The sequence below is a fragment of the Protopterus annectens genome, chromosome 9.part0 (genome assembly GCF_019279795.1).
Source record: "Protopterus annectens isolate FY-2018-M chromosome 9.part0, PAN1.0, whole genome shotgun sequence".
Lineage (NCBI taxonomy): Eukaryota > Metazoa > Chordata > Ceratodontiformes > Protopteridae > Protopterus > Protopterus annectens.
Window position 1 is genome coordinate 1,416,338,739 of NC_056743.1, and position 10,576 is coordinate 1,416,349,314.

The window sequence follows — 10,576 nt, forward strand, 5'->3', positions numbered from 1 at the left end:
TTCGTGCTAGTGCAAAACTTATTATTCTATCAACTTTCTAACAGCAATATTTAAAAAGTGTCCATATTATTGGACCAATTATTTATGGTTTTGTCTCAGATTTCTTGAGGTTGAGAGGTATGATGTGTTATTAATACATTGGTTTGACTTTCATTTTGCTGGCGTGTTTCTTTAAGTATCCGTAAACATCATCGCCCAGTTCATTTCAGAAGGGGCGTGAAGACATAACTCGATCCGCCCCACAAGACGGTGCAGCCTAAACTAAAATTTTGCCGTGAAGTAAAGGACAATGCAAACAAAAATACAAAAATCTAATGGTGACACTTTGGCACATGTGACCTATACTCACACAGCTGGATATTCGTAATTGACAACGGACACAGTTAAACTGTTCAGCTAACCTCTTCTTGCAGTAGGCAGTGTTTATCGCGTGGGAACAGATGCGCTGTCAATGATTGGCAGACGAAACAAGCAATGAGCTGTACATGGGAGGTTTGTTGCTGTTGGGGGAAGGCAGATGCTGTATGTTCTGTACCAGATAGAGTCAAGGCGGAAGATAGAGACGTTTTATTTTCGAGTCTTGTTCCGTGGAACGTGTTTTGTAGTTCAGAAGGTGATGTCGATTTTAGGGGAATTCTTGCTCCAGTAGTTGTTGAAATGGCAGCAGAGGGGGCCCAGTGTCTTGGCCTACTGCTCTTACTTTGCATCGGGGCTGGCCTTGCAAAGGTAAGGGGGTGGGGGCGATCGGGCTCAAATGCAGAATGATACTTGTTAAAACTCTCGAGACGTACCTGAAAAGGGAGCGTGCCTCTGAGTGACATGGAAGTTCAGATCTTGTTGTTACTGGGTAGTTACAGGAATACAAAGAAATGACAGCTAGCTGGGGAAGGGGTTTAGGAATAACTTAAGCTCTTATAACTCAGAAGCTATAGGAATGGGAGCTGTCAGGATATGGAGGAGAGAGAATAAAATAAGTATGTAGCGGGATACACACCAACACAGAGTTGGGATGGAGTGGTATTAAGCCTCTCTGTTAGACCTGAGCAGACAGTTTAAAGATTTAATTTGGGTGGTGGCGATTTGTAGGATGTGATGTGTAAACAACTGTCATCCTTAAGTGCAATATGCCTGGCAGTTTGAAAATAGAAAACTGGTGATAACTGTTCAGTGGCATTGCCCGGGAGAGCCACTAGAGAAGGTAGTGTGTTTAGAAATAAAACTTCTAAGATTTTTCTAAAGTTATAGGAAATAACTAATTCTAGGGCAGAAATAACATTTTTGAACTCAAGCAGATTATAGGGTTAAAGATAAAGGTTTCCCCTTTGAGCTTTGTATTTTATAGGAAGTGAGGTAACATTTTACTGAAGGGTTTTTCTTCATTATGCTGTCCTTCAGAGTGCAGTATTCTTAAGATGGCACAGGTTAGAACAAGAATGTTGGCAGGCTGTAACTGGCAGATGCAAGATTGTTTTAGTAGTGCTCTGCAATCCGCAAGTCTTAAATTGATAGTCTGTAATGCTGACATTATGCAATCCATAGTTTTACATATTGAGATTATTTACTGATGCTTCTAAAGTATTCTTTGAACCGCACCCCTGCTGTGACATTGGTAGATAAATGCACTGATTTAACACAACAGTTGGGTCTGTGCCAGTTTTTCAGCATTTTTAGATTTTTATAATGTGTTCTCAAATGTTTCATTTCAGTTCATGTTTTTTAATATTGATGAACTTGTACAGTTTATGTTTCCTTTAGTTTATATTTTTTAAATTATAATGTGAGTGTTTGGAAGTCTGACATCATAGTGGTGAAGGCATAGATCAGCAAATGTTCTATACTTTTTTGACCAAAATTAAATTTCTGTTGTCTTTGCTTAATATATACCTCTGCGCAAGAAATCTAGTCAAAGCCAGAAAGAATGGGGGTACACAGGCCCCAAAATAGGGACATAATTTAAATATTGTTCCTGTAACGTTAGAAAGTTGCTAGAATAAAAGGTTTTGCATTATTATATATTCTATGAAGGATGTAAAGTGTGAAACACAAATGTTTGTCTTTATTTAGTATCATTTAGTGACTTCAATATTCAATAATTTACCAGAAAACCACACATTTTATGAGGTACAGACCGAAAATATGAGACAAAAATCTGGACATTCTGCAAAAATCAGTACAGTTGAGAGGTATGGTTAATATTTTTTAATTATAGTTGAAAAAATACCTAAGGAAGGTTTAAATATTAAAAAATAAGGGATAATAATTCCCCAAGGCCTGTGACTTGCTTAAACTGACACTGGTTTTAGGATTCCAGGTGCTGTGCATCTTCATGGAACTTGTTGCCAGGCACATCTTCATTTGAGAGTTTTTCCCTGTTTTGAAATGAGGCGAGGTAGCATAGATCAAAATAAGTACTCTTGTTTGGCAGGGAGGGGGTGTTAATGAGCTTGTGAGGTAAACTGTATGTAAACTTTTGTAGTGCAGAGGAAATGCTGTTTGTAAGAACTAGTTTGGAGGGAAATGCTTATTTTTTTTTGTTGAGTTGAAAGTGGCTAAGCAGTGTAACCTATCAGGTTTGAGGTATATATCCTTACAGAGTTTTATTTCCTGTATGTGTATAATGACTTCAGCTTGTAGTTAAGCCCTCATTTTTAAGAGGACTGAATTTGTATTTCAAACAGTTAACACATTCTTTGCATTTCTTTTAATGTTTTATAAATCAGGGCAGTAGGCAGGCATTTGATTCTATACTCCTGCAGTCCAGATCCATCTCCATTTTAAAACTATAATTTCACACTGTCTGCATCCCATTCAGTAGATACACAAACTTTTTCACATTTCCTATGTAAGTGGTTCGGTATCTGCAGTCTAAATAAACAGAATACAAAAAAGTCATAAACTTTTGTGTGCTCAGATGTGTAATTAATTCATTGACCTGTAAATCTTTTAGCACTCGGGACAAAAATAGAGCTAAAATAATATGTGCTTTGTCTCTGATACATAAAAGAAAATGTAATCAAATGATTACTTTGAATACTCTTGGATAGAGTCATGTTGTAAAGATGGATAAAGCTGGCAGCATAAACTTTGTGATGTATTGTGCTGCAGAAAGGTGTTGTACTTTGCATGTTATGCATTTCTTTTACGTTCAAGTAGTTTTGCTGTGAAGAAGTTTTGTATCCACTTCTGTACAAGCAAAGAGGGTTGTATGCAGCAGTTTTCTGTTTGTTGTAATACTGTTAAGAGGGTGGCGAAATTACCCCGGATTCTCAAAAGCTTGCATGGAGTGCAAGATTGATGCAGGAGCTCACGCAGGCAATATGTCTGCCGTGCGATCCGGGAACAGCCTGCAGGGGCGTGCACGAGCGCTCCTGCACTAATCTTGCACGGACTACGCCCTGGTATGCAAATCACCACATTTGCAGGTGAAATCCATGCAAATGAGGTGATTTTGCAATCCAGGAAGCTTGCAACACTCTGTGCAAGACTAGTGCTATCTGTAGAAATGAACTCTGTTGGTAACCGAGCACATTTCTGCAAAATCCAAAACGGAGCTATGACAGCTCCAAATAAAAGCTGCATATCATTGAGGAAGCATGCCAGTGGCCAAGTATAAGGCCACTGGCATTGCAAACAATAATAAACTTTTATTTATTTATTTTTTTGCCGATCTCTGCTGTTCAAGCATAGGGTAGTGGCGTGCAAACGGGATCGGGGGGGGGTAAGAAAATAAACCTAAAATAAGCATTCAAACTAAAATCAGTATTTTGCCATGCAAGTCAGTGGCAGGCAGAAGACAACCTGGTCAGTGAGTAATGTTTGCTAAGGGGGGAGGCTCAGTGTGACGCATGTAACTGTGTATTAGCAGGCAGTCCTATACAAATGAGGGGAAGACTAGTGAATCCCAGTTTTCCCCAGCATGTATGTCAGGTCCCAACAGTGTAAGAGTATGAATAGCTGGGTGCAAGCCTAGGAGGTAGGTGACATCATGGGGGTGTGTTGGGCATACTGTAAGCAGATTGGAGCCCTGTGGCTCGGGTTTGCTCCTAGCTTAGCACAGCTAATCTAGGGGGGTATATCTAAACCTGCCTAGCACTCTTTACAAAGCCTAAGTGGGTGCGCGCGCCATGTACTGGGTTTTACAGGAAAAAAAAGAAGTTAAACAGGAAATAGTAGTAGTGTGCACATTTGAGCACTCTGTTTGCGCGGCGCGCACACTGGCTTAAACAGGGAGGCAATGGGAAGGGAAAACGGCAGTAGGAAGGTATTCAAGGAGAACTAGCATAGCTGGCAGGTGAAATGCATCAGAATCAGCCAGTTACACAGGCAGCAGACCAGTTTAGCTCAGAGCACTATTATAAACTAAGCAAACACCTTCCCCTCTGCTTTTTCCCACACTCTACACCACTGGTGTATACAAGTGGGGAAATTTTAACAAACAAACCTACAAAATGAGAAGGGCTGCAGCAGGCAACATAGAACAACATGTGCAAGAGGCTGAGGATGGTGATGATGTGAGTGCTACCGAACAACCGACAGTGAGGAGACGGAGAAGATTGTACAGACCCATGGTAATCTACCAGGGGCTACATGAGTTGGAGATAATGGAGCGCTATGGTAGACAGAGACCTCCTACAGCAAATTGTTGAGCTATGCCGGCCACACCTGACACACTAAACTGACCGAGGGGAACCCATCCCAGTGGATGCCAAGGTATGTGTAGGCCTAGGTATACTAGCCACAGGTACCTCCCAAAGCACAATTGGGGATATCATGGGGATCTCACAGGCATCAGCATCCAGTGTATTCCACCAGTTCCTGGATGCCATGTCAGCACATGCCAGTGAGGGTATATATTTCTTCAACACTTGTGAGGTGTTGACCAGCAATATGCGTCTCTTCCACCAAGTAGCAGAATACCCTGGGGTAGTGGGTGCTATAGACTGCAGGCACATACGCATCAAAGCACCACCCGGTGAGCAGGGTAGGGTATACATCAACCTCAGGGGCATCCCCTCCATCAACTGCCAGGTCATATGTGATGCCCAGGGCATTATAATGAATGTGTGTGCTGGCTGCCTGGAAGCTATGATGATTCCCACATATGGCATCTGACACAGCTGTACCAGAGATTTGCCAATGGGGACATCCCCTACGGTCACTTAGTGGGGGATGCTGGGTACACACTGGAGCCATGGTTGACGACACCCATCAGAAAGGCACACACACCTGAACAACAATGCCATAATGAGGCACACGCACAGTCCAGACATTTAATAGAGCATGGGTTTGGGATGCTCGGGTCACGGTTCCGGTGTCTGGACACATCCGGTGGAGCCTTGCAGTATTCACCAGCTACATGCACCCAAATTGTTATGGTATGTGCTATGCTACACAATATGATCATGTGGAAACAGCTGCAGCAGGAACAGGACCACACAGCCCCCCACCAGTGCCAAGGCCTGCACAGGCACAGAGTGATCTAGAGGAGGAACAACCTGAGCCTGCCCCAGTAGGCAGAAGGAGGCATGCCCAGTATGGCCTGGCCTTGGCAAAGAGCCAATGCATAGCACATGCACTGACACAGTAGGGACCCAGAGAAAGACACCTTTCTCTGACTCGCACCTACAGTGAAAGGGATGCCAAATATGACACTACCTGTGCTCAACCATGTATAGGGAGTGTACTATGTGCATCCAACATAGGCAGCCCTCCAGCACCATCCGCAAGTCTGGCACACCCTCAAGGTAAGTCAATCAACCTACCAGTTGCCAAATGGAATAGAATGTGTTGTTACCTGTAGCTGTGGTATGGATGTGAGCATGCAAGGGAATTGGGTGGCTGAATGTTATGGCAGCAGACAGACACCCATAGTGGCACCATGACACCTGTAACACATACTAGAGTCACCATAGTAGCCAGTATTACACAGGGTGACACCCACTGCAGGAAATATGCTGAGCGACATTGTGTCCATATGACCCACACATGCCAGTCAGTATGGTTCACATACCCAACAACAGTCTCAGCTAGCAGGACAGGTGTAGACAAACCCAAACAGAGCCTGTGCCATAGAATAATGGCTATGGTTAATCTCCCCCCCAGACCTACACAGACAGACCACAGCAGGGCAGGCAGTGGGATGTAAGTTCTGAAGGGTAGGAAGTCCGAGAATAATATGTAGAGAAACCAAAGCCACGATCTGTAGTATACTGGTATGCCTCTAGTCAGCATGATAGTTAGCAATACAGAATGAAATGGAGTACCTGACATACGAGTACAGTCATAGCAAATGTGTAAAGGTTTCACATGTGCTCCCCACATCCTACATAGTAATGTAATAACAGTCAGGTGTGCCCCCCCCACTCATGTGTAGAAATGTAGAAACAGGTGTGCCCCCCCCCGCTATGCAGAAATGTAGTAACAGTCAAAGCCAAATGATCAATGTATACCCTGCAGAGACAGCATACTACCTGTCAGTGTACAACACAAATGTCAGCACTACAGCACAAACTACCTGGACATGATCCACACATTCAGTACAGATGGCCATACTGGGCATGCTCACACACTTAAACACATGAAGGCCATGCCTGCAAACACCAGTGGACCAGAAATATCTGGCAGTTGCAGTTGTTAGTGCAGACACTCGTCAGTATGCACCACTCATGGTTTGCACACACAGTGGATAGGAATACAGACCTATATGTCAGGACAACACACTATAATAAGCCAAAGGTAGACGTACATAGATGTGTAGAAGAGGGTGACTGTGACAAGGAGCCATCCAGGCCTGTCCCACCCAGCACACAGCCAAAGGGCCCCAAACACATGAGGTGCAGATGTCACTCACTGCAGATACTAGCCAACAGTATTTGTCAGCATTACAGACTGTGTCGTGCATGTGCTAGCTGTGCAGCATGACTGTACAAGGAAGTAGTCATCTAGCAGCTGTATACACGTACCTGTGACATATGACCCCGTGTATGCCTGCATGTGGCATGTCAACCCCTAGATGAATGGGTTATGGCCCATGCACACACCGCCCTCCCCATAGCCTTACTATGACAAGCCTGCTGAGGTCATCCAATGTGAAATACACCTTTGGGAGAGTTGTAGCCCAGTAATCTCTGTGGCGCATCCCATAACTGCGTACTGCTGTAGTGTGATAAACTAGTTAGGTAGGAGTTCTAACCCCAGACTTGGAAACTGTGTGTGTGTTTGTGTGCGTGTCTGTCTCTGACTGTGTAGAGAGCAATGCTTTTTTGGGTACTCGCCTTACAATTCATATACTCAACTTTGGCAAGGCTGCTGATGTTGCCCACCTAGAAATATACCTCTGAGAAGGCTGTAGCCCAGTAATCTCTGTAGCGTCCTGTAACTGTGTACTGTTATAGTGTGATAAAGTAGTTGGGTAGGAGTTCTAACCCCAGATTTGGCAAGTGCGTGTGTGTGTGTGTGAGTATGTGCGTGTGTTTGTATGCTTGTCTGTCTGTCTCTGACTGTGTAGAGAGCAATGCTTTTTAGGGTGCTCATACAATTCATATACACAACTTTGGCAAGGCTGCTGATGTCACCCACCTAGAAATACACCACAGGGAAGGTTGTAGCCCAGTAATCTCCGTAGCGCGTTCTGTAACTGCGTACTGCTGTGTTGTGACAAAGTAGTTAGGTAGGAGTTCTAACCCCAGACGTGGCAAGTGTGTATCTGACCCTCTCTGTGTAGAGCAATGTTTTTTAGGGTACTCACACTCCTTACAATTCATATACTCGGCTTTGGCAAGGCTGCTGATGTCGCCCACCTAGAAATATACCTCTAGGAAGGTTGTAGCCCAGTAATCTCTGTAGTGTGTCCTGTAACTGCGTACTGCTGTAGTGTGATGTAGAACTGTGGTAGGGTTCCATCCCCACCCATGGCAGTTCTGGATGTTTTGTGTGCGTTTCAATGTCTGTGTACGGAGCAATGCATTATAGGCTAGTCACACTCACTACATTTCAAATGGCCTACTTTGGCAATCCTGCTGATGTCATTCATTGTGAAATACACCTTTGGGGAAGGAGTTCTTTAGCAATCCCTGTGGTGCATCCTATAACAGCTCCGGCAATCCTGCTGATGTCATTCATTGTGAAATACACCTTTGGGGAAGGAGTTCTGTAGTAATCCCCATGGTGCGTCCTATAACAGCTCCATGCTATAGTGTGATATAGACCTCTGTTAGGGGTTCTATACCCACACATGTCAGTTGTGGATCTTTTGTGTGTGTGTCACTGTCTGTGTAGGGAGCAATGCATTTTAGGCTAGTCACACTCACTACAATTTGAATGTCCTACTTTGGCAGTCCTGCTGATGTCATCCAATGTGATGTACACCTTTGGGGAAGGAGTACTCCAGTAATCTCCATGGTGCATACTATAACTGTTTAGTGCAGTAGTGTAATAAACTAGTTAGGGGTTCTACTCACAGACATGACAGGTGTGTGTGTGTGTGTGTGTGTGTGTGTGTGTGCGTTTTATAACACGTATCCTGTGTGGAGGTGGTTGTGAGTGTGTGACACTAGTGTCCAATGTGGAGCGGGGATTTGCATATTTCTTATATGGTGGCCCTACTATATATCACAATGTCCACTGTAAAGTGATAACAGATGTGAAATGGCTGGGGTGCAAAGCTATACCCATACATGTGACATCAAGGCCAAGCAATCACAGTTAGCAACCCCAGTGCTACCCAGACCACACTCTCAACCCATGTCTCATACGCACATACATGCCTAGGCAACAGCCAATATGTGGGTAGTACACTGCATATTGGCCAGTCATAGTAACTATGGGGTGATAGCTGTGGGCTACAGAGGGCATGGCACCCTGTCCATCTGTCCAATATGCACATACATGCAGACAGTGCACCTTCCCCATGTTCCCCAATGGACCACTAAAACACCTGTGGTGCCATCACATGTGACCCACAAAGGCCATACCATACATGACAACATGCCCTGTATTGACAGATGCCACTGACACCAGGGAATGCCATTAGTATGCTATCAATTTAGGTGCAGGGTAAACCTGCTGCCCATTACCAGTTCCTGTCACAGCTGGGCAAGACCGGCACATCTGATGATAATCTGTGTTCACAACATGGGCCAGACACCCCAGGTACAGTTCCACATGGCACTGTACATGTATGTGGGAAGTGTGCACATCCCAGACACCGTCCATGACATGGACTAAGGAACACATACATGGCAAGCGATGCACAGCATTGGCCACACACAATAGTCACCCAGGTGACTGGATGGGGGATGCAATACCCACCTGTGTGGGCAAATGCAGACACTACAGACATGAGCCACAGAGCAGACCATCATTATGTGGCCTTATGCCAAGGTATACCCATTGCCTAGCCTTGTACAGCCCTCTGGTACATTCGACCACCACACACGTGTGCAGACATGCGCCCATACATGTCAGTACTGGCACCCTGTGTGTTTGTGTGTGTTGTATGTTGTGTATGTTAACATCCACTCTCCCTACAACCCCCATAGGCATACTGAAGCATGCTGTCTGATGTCAGACACCTCCCCATACCTTTTGCCCCTACAACCCCCATATGACCTGTGTGGTGCATGTGATACCTGCACCTTGATGTGTTGTGGCAATCCCATTACTGATGAGTTGTAATCCTGGCCCTGCCAAGTGTGTCAATGTATGTGCGCCCCTGTGATAGTATGGCTGTGTTGATGCTGGCACCTGTTCTTGTGGACAGGCACATGTACATCACCTACCATATAGCTACCGTATCCCTGTTGCAGATGTCAGTCACCATCACATATATGCCAAAAAATGAACCAAGACCAAATCTTTGGAGTTTTTTTTCGTTGCCTCTACCTTGGTTTTGGTTTTATCACATATATGCTTTGAGGGCTTCACAACAGGTAACCCATGTGGCGCATCCAATAACTGCATAGAACTGCGATAGCACTACATAGTCGTCAGGGGTTTGATACCTTGTGCTGGTAGGTGTGTGACACAAACGTGCTTAGGTTTTACTGTCCCACCACTCCCTGACTTGTCTTTGCCTCTGTCTGCCTCTTCCACTCCCTCTCTGGTGGCTGTGGAGACTATAGCTGCTTTGCTTGGCAGCAGCATGTGTATTTTAAGTGATGCTCATGATCAGCTGATGGCCTCTGCACGAATTGCAGTCCTCCCATAGCTGATTGCATGTGGAACAGCTGTGGTAACATTCCCATAGCCAATTGCATGGAAACACACTCCAATATCTAGGAACATCATGTTGGTGTTGGCCCTTTTCATTCACTGTGAGCAGGAACTAGATCTGTTGTTTGGCAAACAGCATCTCAGATGGATTGGGGATTTACCTCTAACAGCATACACTGTGGAAACAGGGCAACACACAGGAGGGGGATGTGCCTGACCTGACTACAGACTGTAAGTGCTGCTATACTGCATTTGGAGTACTGTTGGTTTAACTGTGTCTGTATGGATATGACTGTCCTGCCATGTTAGTTCCATGTTTATGAGGAATCCCCATCTGCAGGGTCATCTGCAGACAGGGCAGTGT

At 44.7% G+C, this 10,576-nt stretch overlaps 1 protein-coding gene across 2 annotated transcripts in view; it reads left to right on the forward strand.

The window, feature by feature from the left end:
- The first annotated feature begins 522 nt into the window (after window positions 1-522).
- The window catches only part of LOC122812097 (WW domain-binding protein 1-like), a 440,566-nt gene continuing 430,512 nt past the window's right edge, over window positions 523-10,576 (forward strand). For both annotated transcript variants that reach the window (XM_044084376.1, XM_044084377.1), the window contains exon 1: window positions 523-726. In XM_044084376.1, the coding sequence (XP_043940311.1) occupies window positions 658-726 (69 nt within the window). In that variant the 5' untranslated portion in view covers window positions 523-657. The remainder of the gene's footprint in view (window positions 727-10,576) is intronic.